General features: G+C 43.0%; 1 protein-coding gene across 50 annotated transcripts in view; it reads right to left on the bottom strand.

Moving 5' to 3' along the window:
• TENM2 (teneurin transmembrane protein 2) overlaps window positions 1-23552 on the bottom strand; it is a 1290011-nt gene that overhangs the window by 276116 nt on the left and 990343 nt on the right. For all 50 annotated transcript variants that reach the window (XM_085001825.1, XM_085001822.1, XM_085001814.1 and 47 more), the window contains one exon: window positions 17664-17902. In XM_085001825.1, the coding sequence (XP_084857951.1) occupies window positions 17664-17902 (239 nt within the window). The remainder of the gene's footprint in view (window positions 1-17663; window positions 17903-23552) is intronic.

Consider the following 23552-nt stretch of genomic DNA (forward strand, 5'->3'; position numbering starts at 1 on the left):
ACACTCAGTCCAGATAACAGAAACTAAAGTGCCTTTGGGGGCCTAAATTATCTCGGTTAGTTTGGAAGCTAATTCTAAAATTCTCCAGGTAATCATGCTGTTTTATGCTTTGCTTTGGGCACCTAGCATCTGAGAGGGCATTTCATGCACTTACAGTCAAATGTTAAAACACAGAAAATAAATCGAGACTTCAGTGTAGTGCAGAGAGGGGACGGGGGTGGGGGCGGGGGGAGGTGCACAAAGGCTCATTCCCTGAGGTCTGGCCCCCTCTGCCCGGATCTGTAAACCCATAACTGACTTCATCCATCTCGCCCTTCAGCCTGGGTTCAGTGAGTCAGCCTCATTTGCTGAGACACAGGCAGCCGTACTAGAGTTTAAACGGGGCTCACACAGTGAATATGCAGCAGATTTATCATAATTTCAAACCTGCCTCGAACCAGCTGATCAAAAGGCAAGTGGTTTCTTTGAAGATTTGCATTTGTAAGCTTCACTGCCCCAAATCAAAAAGGGCAATGGCACAGACTCCCGGGACCACACTCTGCATTTGTCAGGCAAGTGCCTTCAAGTCCTGGAGCATGTTTTCCTGTACATAAATGGGTGTTGTTTTTGCCAACATAAACCCTGACGCCTCTTTGGGGTTCACGAGATGGGCACTACATATGAGCGCTATGTTATGGAGGCATTTTTCTAGCCTGTCAGAGTTTAGTTTTAACCTGATTCTGCTTTTTTTTTTTCCCCCACAGACTTTCCTACAAAATCCAAAGTGAATGCCTCCAAAGGGGTCTTGATGGGTTTTATTGGATCAAAGGCCCCTCTCATAAGAAAAAGAAACCGCACAGAGATGTACTCAGTGCATTAGGAAAGAATGGCTTCGTGCCAGACCTGGTGGAATTACATACCAATAAAAAAATGTCATGGCCAACTTTCAGAAAAGTGAGTGATGATTTTACAATGGTGGGTCACTTTCTAATTTTTTAGTTTCCCCACTCTTGACAAGAGGCTTCCAGGGATCCAGGTTAGCGACCTGAAAGGCTTACTAGATATTTCTGTCCTGAACTCCACAGTTCACACACTACACATTCTATCACAAATCTATCTTTTTCCTCTTTGGGAGACACTGCTCACAGATTCCCTCTGTTCCCCTATCTCCACGGCTCCTCCTCTAACCTGGGCATGGGCATCCATTATCGCCAGGACCTCTGGTTCCTACCTTACTTCCCAATCTACTGGAATCCTCAATCAATTAGCAAATAAATATTTATGGAGCATCTACGAGGTAATTGACATGATATCATGTCATAATTTTATCATATTATACTCCTGCTTATGAACTTAAAGTGCCTCTCTATTGCCAAATTAATCAAATTAAACCTCCTGCCAGATTTCCAGGCCATCCATCATCAGGTCCTGTTCTACCTCACCTACTCTTTTCCACGGCTCTTCTGCAGGTGCTTTTCCCTCACTGCCTTTTACCTGCCCTATTCATGTTTGCCCCTTGCCTCCTCTGCTATTGAGTTCTTCTGCCTGGAACACTGCTCTGCCCACTCCTAATTCATTTCTCTCCATCCTCCCAGGACTGAGTCAGACTAGAACCTTCTCCACCCCGTCATCCTCAACTCCTCTTGCCCTTGTGGGTTTCCCTTTTCTTTAAACTTCAAACAGTTCAATCCCCACATTGCAATGCAGCATCTGTGTGTGTGTTCTCTTGCATGAATGCCCAAGGAACAATAATAATAAAAAATACCAGCATTGACTTTAAACTTTACCAAAAAAGACAGTGAAGTTGTAAGATGTTGAGTCTGTTTCTCTGTGCTATGCAGTGGGACTTGTTTTTTCATTGAGGGTGTGTGGGTAATGATTTTTTTTTTCTTTCTTTTTTTTTTTTTTTTTTGTCCTTTTAGGGCCACACCTGTGACACATGGAAGTTCCCAGATTAGGGGTTGAATTGGACCTATAGCTGTAGGCCTACACCACAGCCACAGTCACGCCAGATCTGAGCCACGTCTGTGATCTACACTGCAGCTCATGGCAACACTGGGATCCTTAATCCACTGAGCAAGGCCAGGGATTGAACCTGACTCCTCATGGTTACTCGTCAGGTTTGTTACTGCTGAGCCACAATGAAAACTCCAGCAGTGAGGTTTTATTCTTTGTCTGCTACTAACTTTCTGGTTAATTGTGAGATAATCTGTTTGCTGAAGAAGGGGTTATTCAGTGTTTACCCTATAACAATAAATACACAAAGAGAGACTATGAAAAAAGGTACCATCATCATTATAACTAATACTAGTTGCTCCTTATAGTTGAAAAAAAAGGAGGCTTTGGGCATTGAATCCACTTCCCACAAGGCACTCAGTTAGCAAAGGCTATGACTGGAACTCAGCTTCCTAAAACAAGCTCCAGGTTTTCTTCTCTGGACTGCCCCAAGGCCAGCTATCTCTTAACACGAGGAACTGCTACAACCACACATCAGGTTTCCTGGCCCAGGTGAACAATGATCCTGGAAATATAAAGTTTCAGTGAGTCATTATTTGGGTCAAGAAAGAACAGAAGCAGGAAATTCTGGGTTGATATCACATGAAAAAGAAAATCTATTCTTGAGTTTCTGCTGTGGTGCAATGGGATCAATGGCATCTCTGGAGCGCCAGGATACAGGTTCTATCCCCGGCCCAGCACAGTGGGGTTAAGGATCCTGTATTGCTGCTGCTGCAAAGTAGGCTGCAACCGTGGCTCAGATCTGATCCCTAGCCTGGGAACTCCATATGCTGCAGGGCAGCCACAAGAAAGAAAACTTATCCCAAACTGATAATTCATTATCTCTGGCATGAGCATCCTTCTAAATCCGAGTCCCCACACCTCTCAAATCCCCACTGCAACTCATTTTTGAAGATACTACCCCCTGCCCCGCCCCCCGCCCCATGGCCTCCTTAGCCATCAAGAGGCAGGACCTGCTCAAATCAGTCTTTTGACAACGACCCATCCCAGTCCTGAGAAGAAGAGAGGCCTGGACTGGGCCTGCTGACTTTTGGGTTTCTAGATCAGGAAAAACTCAGATGATTCGTCAAGGTTGCCCAAAAAGAAACAAAAGAACTTTTCACGGCCTTCCAAACAAACACACTGGCATGGGTTGGTGAGCCTATGAGGGTAAAAATGAAAGAGCAGCAACCACGACCCCAAACCATGCCCTGGTCTCCATGGCAGGCTTCCTGACAGAGTTTAGCAGCACCCAGGTGGGACTGGACTCAAATTGTAGCTCATTAGCACCGATGGAGAGAAGTTCAAGGGCAAGTGTGTAATAAACAATGGTAATCCTGCCCAAAGTGGGAGAAAGCGACCTTTTTCCCTTCCCTAAAACAAATCGCTGCTTCGGGTTGTACGTGCCTGTCTTACAGTTACCAGTTAATACGACTGCGGGCAGGAGACGCAGCTGTGGCCCCGGGAACGGGCTCCAGAGTCAGGCTGAACATAATCCCTCATGTAATGAAAAACCTATTTCTATTTCTGAGGCCTCACTACTCTTCATACTGAAGAGCCTTGTGCCTGTCACACATTTATTGAAGCTTATTACTCATCGAGCCAGCGGGGCTCAGTTAGTATTTGGAATTATATTTTAAATCACAATTTTTCTCTTATTTATTTTAGGATTCCAAGGCTACGGTGAAAGCATATCAGTGTTACTCTCGATGCGATTTCGAAGGCATTAATGCTCCCCAATCAAAATTCTTTGCTACGCAGAGAACCTCCACGCATAGGTGGAAAATCGGCAGTCTAGACATCAGGGTAACCCGGGTGTGCTGTAACCTCAGGACCCCACTACCATCGTAGGGTTCAGGGCAGGGGTTTCCTGGGTTCCCCAACTCAGCATTTTGGTAATCTGCCCTGGGTCATCAGGCTGTATGTCCCCCCTCTCACATCAGGCTCTTTCCTTGGCTTTCAAAGATAAATGGATGTAGTCTCTTAGGATGCTGGGGACAAGGCTGGGAACAGATGGGCTAAAACGACAGCCTCATCATCCAGTGGAAAAATAAGAACTGGCTTAATCGAAGGCAGAGGATTTTCTGAACAGACCGTGAAGCTTGAGCTTCCGTTTATTCACTCGGCCAGTGGTGAGCATGTGATTCTTTCTTGTTCTATGGAAGCCAGTGAACACTGTAATTCTCTCTAGCTATTCCTTGGGCCTCCAGAACCCTTTATGTTCCCAGGAAATGATATATATGCTATTTATACTACAGTTACTTGAAGGAATGCCTCCCCCTATATATATATATATACATATTTTTCCCTCTCCTGTGCATGCTTGCTTTTTCTTTGAGTAATTACTTTTTCCCCCTTTGTAATGTTCTTTATATCCTTTGCCATTAGGGTCTGCACCTGACTTTTGCATGTGAAGAAAAATCAGCCGAAACTTGGTAACATTTGCACAAGATAAAGAATCCTTTCCATTTCTCAGCAATTCATACTGAGTTACTTTTCATGTCTGGAATCTTTACATTTTCAGAAAGAGAGATTCCAGATCAGCCAAGCCTTGGAAGAAAACCCCTTGTGATATATCTGACCTGGTAAATGAATTCTGAAGGGTGTGACAAGCCAAGAGCCCATTCAATCCACTCTGGGTATCTTCTCAATTAGCCAGGTTTTTTTTTTCTTTTACTTTAGGGCCACACCTGCAGCATACGGAAGTTCCCAGGCTAGGGGTTGAATCAGAGCTGTAGCTGCCCACCTACACCACAGCCACAGCAATGTCAGATCCAAGCCACATCTGTGACCTACACCACAGCTCATGGCAATGCTGAATCCTTAACCCAATGAGTGAAGCCAGGTATCGAACCTGCATCCTCATGGATGCTAGTCAGGTTTGGAACCACTGAGTCACGATGGGAACTCCCTCAATTAGCCAGGGTTTACATTTTTATTTTAATTTTTTTAATGGCCTCATCTGTGGCATATGGAAGTTCCCCGGGCCAGGGATCGAACCCAAGCCTCTGCAGTGACCTGAGCCACTGCAGTTGAATTCTTAATCCACTGTACCACAGTGGGAATTCCAATTAGCCAGGTTTCTGTTTGTTTGTTTGTTTTGTTGTTTTCTTTGGTGATGCTGTGGGAGATGGGGAAGCAGGAAAGTTTTTAGTTAGGGGTGAGGCAGCAGGAGTGTGTGCTGAAGAAAACTCACGTAGGGCGTGGGCAAAATTAGCAAGGGTACTCAGACATGCAATTAGGAGAAGAGTTCGGGCTCGGCTTTCCTGTGATCTGTTTTCTTTTCTTCATCTTCATGTTTTGACAGCATTCTCCCTGGGTGGGGTACATGGCTCATTTAATAAATCCCTTAGTCATACAAACATGACAGACAATTCTTTTTCTTCCTCTGAGATAAATTTAGTCACAGATATTTCGGGTCCATTCTCCCATTTGCCTCTGACATTAAAATAAGCCATCAGTATTTCAGTACGATAAGGATAGGCTAGCACTGCTGGGTCAGGTGACCTTTGCAAAAGGCTCCAATCCTGTCAGTTTTGACAAGAAAAGAATAAAATACCATGCAATTAGCATCCATATCGCTACAATAGAAATAGAGACATTTCCTCCCAGGAGGGGCCCCAGCCCTGAGTCCCTAGGCAACACTCTCACCCAACGACCTCCACCTAATGAACCAAGGTGGAGGTGGGGGTGGGGGTGGGCAGACTTGGAAATTTTCGAAAGGCCTAAGAGGAAATTAACTGGTAATGTATGTATATTCCTTTAAAAAATTAAACTTGACAGAGCAAGCTAACTTTGGACTTGCCCCAAGGATACTTGAAGGTGGAATGTATGGAGAGGAGGGGAAAGACACAGAGACCATTTGTGCAAACGCAAACAATATGAAAGAGCAGACCTTTGGGAAGCAGGATTGGAAGCTGGTTTCCTTAGAGTTGGACCAGATGCACATGGCAGAACATTTCATTAAAATGTAGGTAGAATAAAAAGTGCTGCCGTCCAGAACATTTTGTATGGGATCTGGGGCATGGCGTTGCACGGGCATCATTTACATACATGCCAACCAGGAGAGTCGACCTCCTCCCATCTCTTCTCTCTCACTGCCCCACTCCCTGCCCCTACACCACTAGACAGGACACCTGCCAGGCAAGTAGTGAGTGGCTGTCAGTCTGGGCATATCCACGTCCCATCCTAGACCAAGTCCTGCCTGATTAGGAATCAGGAAACTTTCCTAAATACTGGAAATTCATAAATCCATGGAATTGGATTGGGAGCTAAAATTGTAAAGGTTAACCTCCAATAGTCTCTCCTGGATTTTTTTTTTTTTTTTTTAACATCAAGAAGCTTGGCAAAATACAGCAGATGAAAGATCTGATATAAAATAGTTCTCCTTCCTCTGTCAATTTTTGATCAAGTTTGAAAGGAAGACTTTGGAGAATGCCCTCACTTGATTAAAAACAAATATACTTGCCCTCCAGCCTCAAGGGTCACTTCAAAGACAACACTCTGAAGACAAAAGTGATTTCTAACCCCCAACTTTCAATGCTCTCCTGGGAGCCAACACCCACATTCATCCTTTCCATCTCTTACATCATTTGCTGTTGCAAAGATGGTAGCAGAATGTCATGGATATAAACAATGAGACACAACAGAGGCTAAACCAACCTTAGTGAGAGACGATTTTGTACGAGAAGGTATTTTGAGAGGTCCCCTTTGGTACATGGTGTTTGAAATATAGACTGATGACAGATTAAAACACATTACTATCATCTATTAGGCAAAACCTGCCATGTCTATAAATTCCATTTCCTTTGTCATGGTAGCTTTCTAGTTGATTTGGATAAATGCCGTGCTGTCTACTGTTATTTACCTAAGCAGCTCATGAGGGAACCAAAAGTTTAATGATGTGAGATGAGATGGTGAAACAGCACCTTCCAAGCAATTCTCAAGGATTGCTCTTTATTGCACTGCCTTGCCTGGATATTGGTTCAAGAAAGTGTGTGAAAGATTATGTGTAATTTGGTATGCAGTGTGTCATTTGTTTACCATACTTGCGTCTTCGTATTGTGCCATGTTTTATCCTGCCTGAAATATGGCATTTCATAGTTTGCATTGCTAGTTGCCATTTCTAATTATATTGTTCGCAATTTTTGTACCTTGTGCTTACTTCCTGTCTCAATTTCCTCCCATTCTTTTTCGTACATATTCTTTCTTTGACTGTTCACTGCTGTGGTCCCAAGAAGTAGAAGCTTTTTCATTTGGAAGCTTCGCAGTTGTTAAAGTAAATTCAGAAGGAGATAATGCTGTCATTTGACAAAAACAAACTGAATAAAAATAGACACAAATCTCCTCAGTTTCGTATTGTAAAATGGTTAGACCACTCCACATTTTTAGGGGGAAAAAAAGGATGGCCAACCACTGATTCATACCGATGAGTTAGTAAAAAGCGTTTTTAGTCTAAAAGCTTCTGTTCCCTGTTGGATCTGGGAAAAATGAAACTCAGATGTTTCCATCACTGTTGTATGTATTGGATTAACATCATGGCATGGGTTGTTTGTGCAAAACATAACTTACCCAGGCTCTAAGCTTTCCTATTAACTGTACTATTGTATGGGGTTGCTTATGAGACTAGGTCTAGTGAAAAATTTCAAGTAAAAATGCCCTAGATTCCAAGGCTGGTTGGCAGATTCCAGCATATAATGAGACCAGATAGTAACTCACCTAAATACAATTTCTTGCCCAATGGAAAGACATAAAAAAATTAATGTAATAAATCTGATAAATTTTAAATTAAAATTGATACATAACATTAATAAAGTTCGAAAAGTTTTTCTTCATGACAACAAAGTCTTTCCCCAAAACTCTCCTGAGATTCAGAAAGTCTACGAATCATCTTATTAAAAGAAAGTTGAAACACATGCACTCTACTTTTGCTAATACTCTAGAAGTCTATGTTTGTAAAATCAGGTGCAAATGGTAGTGTGAAAAGCCACTTTCAAAAATGCACCTCATTGAAAGGCACACTGAAATTCCTCGAGAGGCGTCATTTGGTTTATCGTGGCCTAGAGGTCAGAAAGCATGCAACACACTGCCACTTCTGTTCCCCTGTGGAATATGACCAAGTCTAATCTAAACGTCATCAATGTGCCTCTAAAATTTTCATGGTGTAATATTAGTGAGCAAACTGACAGAACTGCACCATGACTACGGAGGGCAAGGCAAGGCAATACGCCTTTCTTTGACAGAGATCTGAATCCCTACGGGGAGTGCTGCACATGTTTGCACAAATCTCCCCACAAATGACCTAACTCTGCTGAAAACCCATCCCAAGGGAAGGGCCTTCCCTAACCGCTGTGCTGAGAGTCATGATGAAAGAAATGTCAAGGTTGGAGGCAAAGCTGATCTTCCATTTTCATCCATTGCTCTGGTTTTTTGAAAAAAAAAAAAAAAAAAAAAAAAAAGCTTTTAAAGATGATACCTATTACATGTCTTCTAAATTCTTTTCTCTTTGCAAGAGTGGAGGATAATATTTTCTTCCACAAAGCTCTTAACAGCATGCAGCTTAGTGCTATTTTCTGAAACATTCTGATATATATGTATTTATTTAAGGATAGAAGTTGATAAGATAAAAAAATGAAATTAGTGGAATGTGCAATGCATTATCCTCTTTTTTATGGTAATATTAAATATGTTAATACAGGCGATGGACCATTTGCTCTCCTAATGCAGAAGATCTTATTATGAGACATCAATTTAATAAAAGATTTATTTGATGAGAAACGGGCTCAAGCAAAAATTCTGAGTGCCTAGTCTTTACCACCAAAATAGGAATTTTCTGTAAAGGACTTTTCCATGAAGGACACAAGAAGTCTGGTTTAAGGTGACCTTCAGGGAAATATGAATGTTTTAAAAGTTCGCTCTGGGGTCAAGTTTCTGTCATTATGAGGCTACACAGCTAAGCAAGGCACTGCAGAGCACAAAGGATTCTGTATGGCTTGTGTACACAGACCTAATTCACCATATAATAGTTCCTTTCTCTACTTGGTGCCTTGTAGCAATTGCTTTCATTTCTTAGCACATCCTCATTTACGGAGAAGCAGCCGGCAGACTTTCAGATTTATGCCATTATTTGCTGCTTCACCTTGAACTCCACCTGAATCCTGCTACACTTTGTAATGGGGGTGCCCAGTGGTGGCTGTGTGCCAGACACAAACACTTCCCAGTTTCACTCAACTCGCTCTCTCCATTTCAGGGCACCACAGATTCCCGCCAGAGGGCTTCAAAGTGGAGCTTACAGAGCCCTCTTAACTGTTCCTTTGCCTAAAGCCTTTCTAACTTGGAAACCCATTTGGGAACAAAGGCAATTACACTATCAGGGAACCAGCAACTTCTCTTTACATGGGGAACAAGTAAAACTAGAAATCCGGGATTCTGGGTTCCTGACAAATGCCTTCCATACACGGCTCAGCTCAACCCTAATCCTAATCAGCATTCACTAGTTAAACATTACTGAGTGACTGCCTATGAGGTGCAAGGCACTGTTACCCAGGGACCTGGTTTATGCTTCTTACTGGGCCTATTCTAGGGGTATAGTCACCAACAGAATCATGGTAACTCCACTTAGGCTGAGCTTCTGCTGTGTTCCAGGTACCACCATATTTCGCCAGTTCTAATATTCAAATTTTTTTTTTACATTTTCACATCTCTGAAATCAGAATGTTTCTTCAAAATTAGTGTTTTCTTACAACTGAGGCTGGCCACACAGCACACTGGCCTGCAGATGTGACTGTGAATCTGTCTACACACATGGTCATATATCAATCCAGGTGGTCTGTGTCTACCTCTTTCTAAAAATACAAAATAAAAAGTATAAATGCTAAGAAATCATGTCATAGTTCAACTGATAATCTTTTCTCTCCTCAGGGGTGCATACATCAATGACACTTCTCACATAGCATGACATATTGGATTTGAAGAAAAGTTGCATGCATTACCATGTCAATGAATACTTGAAGCATCGTTACCAAGTATGGATTATTTGGATGGGAAACTCGGGTGCATGGAGATAAACAGCACGCCCACAGTCAGATAGCTTTTAAGTATATACATCAGAATTGGAACTCAGGTCTCTTTGACACCAAAGCCCAGATATGTGCTTCCCATTATGAAGCTGCTTCTTTTCCATTATGAAGCTGTTCCTTTTGTCATTACCAAGGCAGGGCAATTGTGTTACAGGTAAAATGTAGAATGAAATAATTATTTACAGTGTAATCAAACTGGGGCCTAGAATCTTAAATCAGGAAACAAGTACAAACATACACGAATACATGAAAGATGTAGGAACTAGGGATGTGTGGTTTTGGTGACCACCCTAAGTGATCCAGACAAATAAACGGAGTGAGAGGCAATCCTGCCATAGCATGTGGTTACTGCCTGTGGACCGATGACTGCCAGAGAAAGAACTGGTCCCGAGAAGGTCCAGGAAAGAGCTGCCAAGGGACAGACAGGTGGTGGACACGCCTTCCTCATCCACCCAACACCACTTCCTTACTGTGGTTCTTGAGAAGCTGGGGCTGAGGCCCCTCCTCCCTGGTTTTACATTAAGATGCTCTGTTAAGTCAGCCCCAAAAGTTGCTTCCTCATTCTCATTAATCAAGTCTGCCCATGAGGGCAGAAAGCCCTGTATCTGCCAGCTACCTTGATTTCTTTTTTATTTATTGACGTATAGTTGATTTACAACGCTAGTTAGTTGGTTCAGTTAGTTAGGTTAGTTCAGATGCATAGTGAAGTGAGTCAGTTTTATATATATGCATATCGATGTATGTATGAAGTACGTACCTATCTCCATTCTTTTCCAGATTCTTTTCCATTATAGGTTATAAGAGACTGAATACTTTTCCCTGTGCTATATCAGTAGGTCCTTATTATTTACCTACCTTATACATAGCGTGTATACCTGTTAGTTCCCAACTGCTAATTTTTCTTCCTCCCTTTCTGTCTTCCTCCCTTCCTTTCTCTTTCCTCCCTCTCTCCTTTCCTTCCTTCCCTCTTTCTCTTTCCCTCCCCCTTTCTCCTTCTTTCTTTCCTTCCTTCCTTTTTCCTGAAGTATAGTTGACTTACAATATTGTGTTAGTTTCACGTATACAGCCAAGTGATACATCTACCAGAATTGGAAGCCAGGTACGTGCTTTCCAGTATGAAGCTGCTTCTTTGTATACGCACAGGACACACATTCTCCTTCAAATTCCTTTCCATTATAGGTATTATAAAACATCGAATATAGTTCCCTGTGCTATACACTAGTTCCTTGTTGTTTAATCTATTTTACATATAATCATGTGTATCTGTTAATCTCATACTTCTAATTTACCCCTCCCTGCCTATCCCTGCCCTGACTACTTTGATTTCTAACAGGGGTCTTGGGGGGCAAAGTAAAAACGCCTCCTCCCTTCCCTTAGCAGAGGAACTCATTCTTTTCTGAATGTCAAACACGAAATACAAATATTGCCACATGACTGCTGAATGATGGAGACCTAGCTAATGACTTAATTTACTTTCCCTAAGTCGACAGACCCTTTGAAATCAGGTATACAATTAGGAAATAGCAGTCCCACTGCCAAAGACTCATCACGGTGTGGAAATGCTGACAGGACTTTATTATCCGGTTAAGAGCACATTAGCATATCTATTAGATAAAAAGTCTGTTACTAACTAACATCGGACCCGGTAAGAGAACTGGGTCCCCTGGCTTACTTGCGGGCAGTTCTCTTTTTCTCTGCATGGTTAACTATGAGGTTTGACCATCTGGGGCTGGGGAGTTGGGTGGAAATGTCATTTGCTGGATTGTTCAGACATCATCATTAGCATTTTGCCCTTTAGATAATGGGAGGTAAATACATAATTTGGAATTCATACAGGAGGAGAAGGTTTAGTATCTCTCTGAAAAGTCTAAGAGCAGCAAGTTTGCAAAAAGAAAGCCGGTGTTTTTTGTTGGCTGTGTCCCCCTAAAGGATGTCAGGTGAAATGTACTCTTCTCATCATCTTCTGTCATTTTCTTTACACTTCCCCTCAAACCTGCTCTATGCAGCGAGGTGGGAATACACCAAATAGCAGCCTAGGACGCAGATTCATCAGCATGAGTCTCAACACATCAATTTCCAAGTGGAGCAACTTTAAACACAGTGGAGGCTTTTAGTTTCCATAGAAAATAATCTCTCATTGTTTTCAAAAGAAACTGAAAGCGCCCCAAATTACCACACTTTTAACATCCTGACATGTTGATGGCCCGCGTTCTTCCCAGATCAAAGTGAGAGTGGCAGAAGACAGAGCAGTGAACGGCTTACTTAAAACATAGTATTTCATATTTGGCAGGAATTACTGTAGTGAAAAGAGACAAGGTGACTTTCTAATACATATATGTGTATTGTAGTTTGGCAGGGATCTGAAGAGCTCAAAACTAACTTAGGATGACATAAACGCTCTTATCTTTCTCTCTGCCCCCCTTCCTTTCCCAATCACGTGAAGACTTTTTGACAGGAGACTCTTACTCGTGTTTTTTTTAACACAGGGCGATGGTCTGAGTCCTGTGTCAAGCTGAACAGTTGTGTGGACTCCCATCATAGAATTTCGAGGATTATCTGGTTTTGAACAGCAACCTCACACATGACAAGCACCCTTCTTCCTGGAGGTGGGGGTAGCCCTTTCGAGAATGTTGGTGCCTTTGAAGGAAACTAGACATAGCCAATGCTAACCTCAGACAAGGAAGCCCCGATGTCATTCAATGACGCAGCACGGTTAGGACCTGTTGGAAAATCTTCACAAAGACACTGAGTCACCTTTAGGAACAGGCAACGGTAGATGCAAAACATTTAGCATGGATAAGCAACAAGGCCCTACCGTGTAGCACAGGGAACTATATTCCGTCTCTTGGCACAGACCACAATGGAAGATAATATGAGAAAAAGAATTTTTATATAACTGTCTTGCTATGCTATGTAGCAGAAATTGACTTAGCACTGTAAATTAACTATACCTTAATAAAACAAAATAAAGTAAACCCTATAGGCAATGGTTTTGCAGAAAAACCTAGGGTAACTGAAGACTGAGAACAAGTATGTGGCAAAATGGCCAGGGCAGTCTGCGCCATTCATCTTAGGATGTTAAAAGATGTTTGAAGCCATCAATTGGGATGGACGTTTTTAATCTCATAGAAAGATTTTAACTAAAGAGAAAAGTGGCTGGCTTTTTTTACTTCCGGTTTGTGTCAGAAAATCGGATGTAATTATTCATGAAATGGGATAGTAGGCAAGCACCTGATCCATTTACTGTGGACATATGGGTGGACTCTTAGCCATTTTGACAGCATTAAGGTTTTTTTTGTTTGTGCATTTGCTTGTTTGTTTTTTTGTAAAGGTGGAAATGCTCTGAAAAGGCATTCTTGGAAAAGAACAGTAATACAATCTGACAGGAGAGTTGGCAAACTGTGGCCACCACACAGGGAGCTGTGAAACAGTCTTATGTTTTAAGTGGTTGGAAAAAAAAAAAATCAAAAGCATCATGTTTCATGACATGCAGAAAGTACATAAAATTCCAATGTCAGCGTCCATAATTAAAGTCTCTTGAAACAAAGCCGTGTCCATTTGTTTACACACTGTCTGGGGCTGCTCCTGAACTACAGTGGTGGAGCTGAGATGTCATAACGGACCTGAAAAATCAAAAATACTCACTCTCTGGCTCTTAACAGAAAAAGTTTGCTGACCTCCATAACAGAAGATATTTGGGAAAAAGAACTATGAGGACAGGCTAAGAAGCCGAGGGGGAGAGATAGCTTCTGTCCTCTATGTTTGAAGATGATTCAGGGAGGAGGAGAGGAAATGACTCTTCACTGCTACTAAGGACAGACGTAGGAAGGTGAACTGCTGCTACAAAAAGGACCACTTGGGTCTCACGTGGCATTTGGAAGATAGGGCTGACTGTGATCTTCAGGAGAGAGCCCTCAACCGACTGCCTAGTCTTGGCCCGGCAGCTAACAAGCCATGTGGCTTGTGACTCTCTGAGCCTCAGCATCAATGCTTGTCAAATGCCTGTAACACACCAATCTCCTTTTCAGCTAGAGTGAATGTTGGGGGATGGGGTTAAAATTTGATAATTACACAAAAGGGCTTTAAATGGGAAAGCTTACAGTTCTAAGCAAATGGAAGGCTTGAACCAGCTTCTGTAGGTATGCTCTAAGGGTAAAAACACAGTAGAGTTGGCATAAATCAGATGAGAAACTCTAGGATGGTTATGTGATTAGGAAACTTAGGGATCCAGAGGGATTTCTGGTGTGGCAGGCAATGAAAGTGCTTGAGCTGCCCAGGGATCGTGGACACCTTCCTAAAAATGAAGCTGTCTTGTGTTTCACAGCCAGATTCTCCTAAACCAGCCTTCCCTAGGAACCACTTGGGCCAGGGGCTGAGTAACGCATGAAATGGTCCCCCAGTGGTCCATGAAGTTTTTCAGAGTCATTTTTTTTCAGGGGGTTTTGTACACTGGGAGAACTTGGCATCGGGAGAATCTGATGGAAAAGTATATCCTAAAAGATCTCTGACTCCAGCTGTGTGAGCAAGAACTGGATTGGTTCAGGCTCGTGTCTTCTATTCTGCATGAGGGCTGGTGTGGCTCGGATTTACACTCACCCACAGGCTGGATCTATGGAAGGGCTCGTCCTGGGGCTGAGCCATTCCAGGTTGCTCATTTCTGGAAAGACTTCCCTTGATGAGTTTCAACACGCAAATAAGATAATCTGGCCTATTTGTCACAGTTCCCCCAGCAGACCTGAACCCAGTGCCTGGCCAGAAATGTCCTGGGGCTGACGCATCGGTTTCAGGACCTGTCATGTTCTAGCAGGACACAGAGTTATGTGTGAGCCAGAGGGGGCTCAGGTCTTAAAAACTTCAGCCTCCTTCACAGGAGGGTTTCATTTTTGACGTTGTCCTTCTGTCCTTCCTGACGACTTGTTTTCTAGGTAGGCACCAGCACACGCTGCTCCCGACAACACTGTTCTCTGTGTTTTCAATGCACGGTTTATGCCCCTGCAGCTCCATAATTAATAATACGCTGCTTTTCATCTTCAAAGTGATTTACACACATTAATTAATCCTCACCATACTTTGGAGTTTCTGATTGTAAATACCCATCATACTCCCAGGTTTGACTTAGGGAAACCAAGACTCAGAGGGAAAACTGCTTTGTCAAGGCGAAGGAGAAAGGGATTGCCGGGATCAAGGTCGGGACTCCAGATCCTGACCCCTCGCCGTGCTTGCAGACTTGACATTGCCTCTGGAGAGTAACTGAGAGCAGCCCTAGTGCTCGACATGCATCGTCGCTACTGCTGGGTGAATGGGCCCCTGACATCACTCATTTTGAGTCATCAACTATCCTTCAATACTCCAGGGTCGGAGCGTAATCTTACCTAAAGCATACATAATAGGAAATGATGGATTATAAACTAATAAACCATCCTAAGATGCTCTGGTTCAGCCCTCAGTAGCCTCCAGATGGAGGATAAATATGTTTCCTAATCCATCATTTACAAGTTACACACCCGATTAAAACATTAAACTCTCGCTATACGGTTCCCCATTTATATGATTGCCCTACAGAAAGCTATTATATTTTAACTATCAAGCTCAATAAATCAGGTGTGAGCCATCTATCTCTCCCTGTGAGTGGAGGAGAAGGTTCACGGCGGATGGTATTGGCAGAGGCAGGCAGCACCTTAGTGTCTATATCTGGGTTTCTTGTGCCCACCAGCCTAGCAGAACATTAAGCCTGAGAAGTGAGCTCATGGGCCCTTTTTGAGGTATCTAAAACAAAGACAAATCATGCAAAGACCTCAAAGGCATATTCAATTTGCCTCCCTCAAACCCTGCACCCCATCCTACCCCAACAGTTACCTGGGGAAGCACGGAAAACTACGTCTAAGGACACAAAGGATTCTACTCAAGTGACTGAGGGTGCAAGAGCTGCCCTTCTTTCTCCTTCAGTCAATCCATTACTCCATCCTTCATCAAGAGCTAAGTGAGAAGCAGACCTGACTTTACATTACAGGGTACATGTGTATCTGACCTCAGCCCACATGTAGAGCTGGAGTTTAGAGCACAAAGGTTTTGGCAAAGCCCCAGGTAAATATGGCACCTTTCCCTGGAGAGTCACTTTTCTCACTTCTGGACGGCATCCCCAAGAGATGCAACAGGTCAGGACTGCAAAAACTTATTTTTCCATATTAAAATGAGCAGAGTGACATTATAGGAGAGAGTGCAAACCTCACATCAGTGCTTGGCTCAAAGTCATTTGCTTTGCACAGGGCCCCAGATCTCTAGGGAGCACAGTTACCCTCCTCTGCCATTAGGCAAGCTTGGGTACAATGATCTCGGAAGCCCTGGCCTGGTTTATTCCTTGGCAGGCACCTTGCTGGCTGTCTGAGTTGAAAGACGTGTGGGAACCCCCACTGTTGCAGGAGAATGGAGGGCTTATTTTGGGAGAAAGGGCAAAAGCTGAAGAATCAGGGTTGCTTTTTTGTTTTTCTCCCTTTTCCTAAACTGGAAGGTTTTGGCATAAGTGCTGAGAACTGATTTAGAGTTGGTCTCTTTTTTAGAGTCTGGTGTTTTATAGGTTTGCCTGGCAATATGGCCCAGCCAACCTGGGGAGGCCTGTCGCAGCATCTCTGAAACCAAGCCAGCACCATCAAGTGTTTCAAATAAACTTGAACAACGTCACCGTGGCCTCTGCCTGGGCCAGGAGATCTGCCATTGGCAAACTCAGGTGACAAGGCATCAGGGCCAGAGGTGCTCATGGTTGGGCCTAGGAGCTGTGAGCATGTTTTGTGTCCAGTCCAGGATACTGAATTGCATGGGGCACCTTGCCCCTGAACTCTTGGCATCTACTGTTTCACACAGTCCCAAGGCCACAACTCACAGGTGCAAACCAATATCCCTGGCATGTGAAGAAATGTGCCCCAGCAACGGCACCCATCTGCTACCCTAGCTTATACCCAGAGCTCCCACCCAGCATCACAGTTCGTGCAGGAGGGCAACCTGACTCCAACTGGGTAACACATGAGAGGAGAGCTGAGGCTAAAGGGACGGAGGGGAAGGAGGGGACATGGGCAAGTGGCCCTGGGTCTGGGTGACTCGATTCCCTAGGAAGATCAAGTTGGGTGCTCCTGCCTCACAACCTTGTGTCTGTTCCCAGCTCTAACAACCAACCAGCTACTCCGGCTTTCCTTCAAATCGCAATACTCTAGGCATGCTGATCACTACTCCTCTTCTCTTTGGTTTTTGGCTGAAGTCAGCCAACACTGTGTTAATTTCAGAGCAGAGACTTGGGTTTGCATCCAAGAGGAAGGAGATCAGAAGGCCGCTCGAGGAATGAGAGATGGGTAGGTGGGAATGACAATTTTCAGCTCATCTCCAAGAAAGACTATAGTAAGGAGGCTTAATTTCACTCCTGATAAATGTCATTTAGAACCGCGAAGGAGAAGTCATCAGATTTAAATGGATTTGAGGAGAGAAAAAAATCACCGCTATCCATCACTCACTTTTACATCTTTCAGGAGCCAACCAGCCAATGGTCCAGACCACAGAGGCCCTCTACAGTCACAAGTCAATGACCCGCCCCCCTGCCACCTGCTGGCAGCTGCCCAGACTTACCTATGAAGTACGCCAGCAGGATGGCCAAGAGCAGGGCCGCGGCGATGGCGGACAAGGCGGCACATTTCCAGCTGCAGTATTTGGAGGGCTTCTTCAGCTTGAAGGCCTTCCTGGAGAAGGTATTCCGGGGTAGCAGGCGGGGTGGTGGTGTGTAAACCGTTCCTGAGGTCAAAGGGTAGCCCGGAGAGGAGCTGCTGAACAGGGGCGTGCTTCCCGAGGACGTCTTAAAGAGGAAGTGCCTGCCAGGGAAAGGGACAGTCAGGATTGACACAGTGGTCACAGAGGACCAGCCAGCTGCTGTTTTTTTCTTCTGCCCACTCTGCTTTATACAGCACTAGTATAGTCCTAAGTGACTACCCCAGCCTGTGGTGGGCAAAGGGGAGAACATTACATTTGATGGTGATATAAATGAATTCCATAAGCTAACACCATGTCTTGTTTTCACATACACATCTGGATTTCATCTTCCACAGCAATCCTGCAAGGTGTTCAGCACAAATCATGGAAAGTGAGCTACCACTGGTCACTTGGAGATGACGACCAGGATGATGGTGAAGATGATGCTGAGCCCTATCATGTATTAGAACCCTGGTACTTAAATGAGGAAAAGAATGCATATGCAGGAGTTCCCATCGTGGCACAGTGGAAACGAATCTGACCAGGAACCATGAGGTTGCAGGTTCGATCCCTGGTCTTGCTCAGTGGGTTAAGGATCTGTTGCCGTGAGCTGTGGTGTAGGTCACATACACAGCTTGGATCTGGTGTTGCTGTGGCTCTGGCCGGCAGCTGTAGCTCTGGTTAGACCCCTAGCCTGGGAATCTCCATATGCCGTGGGTGTCGCCCTAAAAAGACAAAAGACAAGAAAAAAATGCATATGTATGTACCACTGGGTCACTTTGCTCTACTGCAGAAATTGGCACAGCATTGGAAATCAACTATAATTAATAAAAATGAAGAAAATGAAGAAAAATGAAGAAAAGCAAACAAAAAAACATAAAAAAAGGCACTTGAAATACATTGTCACAACTACTTTCACACTAAATATCATAATATCGCTACTTAAAATATGAGAGATCAGGCTTGGCAAACTCAAGTAACTGTGCAAGGATTTAAATGCTGAGCCCTGTCTTATGCTAAAGTCTGTGCTCTTAAGTGTTAGCCTAGACTGTTGCTCTTGAGTCTTTCTTCTGGGCTGTTCTCTCCCCTTCATCTTGCTTCCTGTTCTGAGACTGTCTCTCTAGGTCATGTGATTGTGGGGGTTTTGGGGGGTATTTTTAAAAATTGAAGTATGGCTGATTTACAATACTGTGTTCGTTTCAGGTACACAGAAAGTGAATCCGTTTTATGTGTATAAACACACACATACACATTCTTCCTCGGATTGTTTTCCATTATAGGTAGTTACAAGATTTGACTACGGTGCTCTCTTCCATACAGCAGGTCTTATTATTATTATCTATTTTATATATAGTATTGTGTATCTGTTAATCTCAAATTCCTAATGTTCCCCTCCCCTCCCCTTTTCTCTTTGGCAACCACAAGTTTGTTTTCTAGATCATCACGGTTCGTTCTTTGGAAACGTCTTTGCCTGCCAACTGGACAAGATGCCTGGGGTCTAGAACTATGCTGTAACAAGAGGGTAATGGGCTCTGCTGTTGACATCTAAGATCCCTTCCTCAGCAGTCAAGAGACTCTAAGGACACTTCAAGGACCACCAATTCTCCCATGACAGGCTTTTCTCCCTCTTACGTGTGCCATTTATGAGACTTCAAAGGGGCCATGGCATGAAATGATGAAATGTCATCCAGAAAACATAGAGTGCTTTTCAAACCATGGGTTAAGTAGAGTCTAGAGTCTGAGCAGCAGAAGGTGGCAACTGTGTCTTATATTGTACCTTGTTCATTTTTATATTCCCAATACCTAACACAAGTTCAGCATGGAGGGATGACCTGAACGAATGAACAGAGTTCTCCCTTTGTTTTGTGAATTTACCCAGCTTCAACTCTAAGATTTTTTTTTTTTTTGTCTTTTTAGGGCTGTACTTGTGGCATAGGGAGGTTCCCAGGCCAGGGGCCGAATCGGATCTGCAGCCACTGGCCCATGCCACAGCCACCCCAACACCAGATCCGAGTCACATCTTAGACCTATACCAAAGCTCATGGAAACGCTGGATCCTTAACCCACTGAGGGAGGCCAGGGATTGAACCTGAGTCCTCATGGATACTAGTCAGGTTCATTTCCACTGAGCCACAACGGGAACTCCTCAATTCTAAGATTTTAAAATGTTATACAGGTATTTACTGTCTCTTCAAGGATTCAGTAGGTGCAATTATATTTATGGACCATATACTAAGTGTCAGTTATAATGGGAAATGTTTTACTTGCAACCAAATCTCACATCGACCCTATGAAGTGAATACTATTATGACCTCAGTTTCACAAAGGAGAAAATGGAAACCCAGAGGTGGCATGTGAGATCACTGGGGCTTAAACTCCAGTCTGCCTGACTTTAAAAGCTCTAATTGGACTGACTACACCACATGACCCTCGGTTTGGCAGTTGGCAGGCTCTCCCAGCAGGATTCTGAGGCAAGATGGCTGTGCTTACAAGTATTTGTATCTTGGCTGCTTCCAGGTAAAACTTTGAAAGTATTTTAATCCTTGACAAAGATCAAGGGAGTCTGATATGACCGACAATCATGTCAGCAAATGAGTAACTGATTAGGGAATAATTTAGCACAGCTCACATCAAAATAAACAATTGATACTTAAACTTTATTTGTACTATAAGTATGTTCAATGGTCTGAATACAGCCAAGAGGTTTGATTCTATAAATAAGGTTTGCATTCCTTGTCCAATAGCTCCCTTTGAATGCTCCATATTAAAAGTCTTCTGGAAGAGAAGGAAGTAGGCACTGTGTTTAAAAGCAGCATTTCGGAGCAAGATTCCTAGGGTTCAGTGTCTGGGCAGTGCCATTCCTGGCCAAGAAAGCTCATGGAAGTTATCTGACGCTGCTCTTGAGAATCGCTATCTCTTCATTTGTAAAACTGGGTTATAAAAGCACTGATATCTCCTATCATACCACAGGCTGTTGTGAGATTTCATGCAGTCATGCAGGACAAGCCCTTATCCAAGGATGTGTCTCATAGTAAGAGCTCCATGCTGTACAAATAGCTTTTATTCTTAATTCTTCAGAGAACATAAGGAGCCTGAAACATGAGTTTTAATTTAAAGCTTGACAAATGACGAGCAAACACCTGAAGAGTTCTTCAAATCATGAAATCATAGTCCACTGCCTTATAATTAAACCAGAATATATGCATATCAGAAAGCCAGGGTGGTGGGGAAACTCTGGGATTTGACTTATGACTACTTCAAATTTACTTCTTGAACAATTCCCCAAAAGTGGGTAGTGAAAATAGGAAATCAAACCTAAACAAAAGGATATAAAGACATAGTAGGCCATCACTAATGAGGATTCACAAATATGGAAACATCAATTTTCACCCCAACAGAGATCTCAGCAATTCCCATGGCTTTAGGCATCACGGATGGGGCTGGGGTCCCCAGATCTCCATTTCTAGCTCAAGTTTTTTTCCTGAGGCACACAGTCCAATTGTGTATGGGCATTTCTTCATCCACGTCCTACAACTGTCGTGAATAAGTTCCAGCCAAACAGAGACTCTTCCTTCCCCCCTCTAATCACACTCCTTCCCACCTCCTGTGATTTCCTGTCTTCTAGGACAGGATGGTCATTTTCACCTCCTCCTCTCCCCAACCTTCTCCCACACAATGGGTTAAAGTTCCCAGCCATTTTCTTTCTGAAAACCTCTCCCACCAACTCTCTTCTTCATTCCTCTGCTAGTTTTCTTCTCAAACCACAAATTTCCTCATGCCCTCACTTACAAATCCCTGTGGACTCACCAGTACCTACAGGAAACCCAAATCTCAATATGGGACCAGTGCTCAACCTTTTTAATCTTCCTCTCCAACCTTATGCTTCCAGCTTTCATGAACTCTACACTTCTGCCATACCAAAAAGACGCAGCGTTTCTTAACCAGTCTGCTCATGCCAATAAGCTTCTGTGGATGATGTGTAATGCTCTCTGGAATGGCTTTTTCTGTTCCTACCCAGACACCCTGTCCCAGCTAACTCCTACTCACCTTCCAACCACCTACCTGGGAAACCTACTCCAACATTCTCCCCCTCCTCGCCCAACACTGTGTGCACTCAAGCAGCTATTCATACACTTGTTTGTATATTTTTTATGTATATCTATATCTACACACACACACACACATATATACAATATCTCTATAGATATATAACACTATATTATGTAATTTTATATTGTGTTATATAAATATATTTAATGTGTCTGTCTCAAATTAAATTGTAAAAATCCTTTACACTTGATACTGGTGAGAATTACACTTGGTATTTCCAGAATCGAAACATCAGTGTCTCAACATCAATCATATTTATGGACAGAATTAATAACATGGAAACAGGAATGTTTAGCAACATGAGAGAAATCACAAAATGAAGATTAAAAAGATGAAACTGACTTTAATGTTATTTTTAATGCACTCAATTAGAAGAAAGAAAAGAAGAAAATGATTATTTTTTCTTACATATGGGATTGCTACAATTGTTCCCTTGACAATCCAATCTATTTTTCACACTTCCTTCTAAAAAAGGAAGTCAGACTATGTCCCATGTCATCACCATTCCTTGCTTCCTGAAAGAAAGAAACAAAAAGAAAAGAAAGAAAGAAAAGAAAAGAAGCAGAGTTCCCATTGTGGCTCAGCAGGTTAAGAATCTGACTAGTATCTGTGAGTATGCTGGTTCAATACCTGGCCTCGCTCAGTGGTTTAAAGGATCCAGCATTGCCATGAACTGCAGTGTAGGTTGCAGACAAAACTCGGATTTGGTGTTGCTGTGGCTGTGGTGTAGGCCAGCGGCTGCAGCTCTGATTCGATCCCTAGACCAGGAACTTCCATACGCCATGGGTGCAGCAGTAAAAAGACAAAAAAAAAAAAAAAAAAGAATGGAAGAAAGAAAGGAGTTCCCAATGTAGTACAATGGGATTGGTGGTATCTTTGCAGTAACACTTAGACTAAAACCAGAGGTCCTCCTGGCCTACAGTCCCCTGCATATCTGCTCTCTGGCCACCTCTATCTTCCAGCACTGTATCCTCTCCACCTTCAGGAATTACACTGTCCTTTTGCTAGTACTCATCATATTACATCCAAAACATTCCTGCCTCTGGGCCTTAGCACTTGCCATTCCCTCTGCCTGGAAACATCTGTGGTTGGTTTGTTCACGTTACTCAACATTCTGCTCCAGCGTCACTTTCCCAGAGAGATCTTCCCTGAACCCTTCACTTCTTTCTCTGTGACTCTCTATCCTGTAATAACTTTTTTATTTTTCTTCAGGATATACCCATTTTTACATTATTTATTGCCTGCCTCCATCGTTAGAACTGAATTTTTATGAAGTTCAAAATAATCAGGTATTTTGTCTGATGTGTTCGTCCCTGTATCATAACATCTAGAATAAAGCCTGGCACAGAGAGGACATTCAACAAAGCTTTGTTGAGTGAATTACCTACAACCTTCTCAAGGCCAAATGCTAAAATGACAATAGTGTGAATTTTTAAAATTTTGAAATTAGAATTCCTTCTGCCATGTTGGCTCTTACCTTCCAAACAGACTTACAAGTTTGCATAGTTCATGTAAGCAAGTGTCTATACATATAAGGCCAGATTCTGCCTCAGGAAAACACAAAACAAAAAACAATCTGTATACTTTTCAGCACTGTATTTACTTTTTCAGGATATACATCTCCCAGGCTGTTCATTGACATAGTGGTGTTTGTAATGATCA

This window comes from Sus scrofa, chromosome 16 (assembly GCF_054392235.1).
Source record: "Sus scrofa isolate SSC_HxYL_T2T_F1_AM1 chromosome 16, Sscrofa_HxYL_maternal_Yorkshire_Landrace_v2.0, whole genome shotgun sequence".
NCBI lineage: Eukaryota > Metazoa > Chordata > Mammalia > Artiodactyla > Suidae > Sus > Sus scrofa.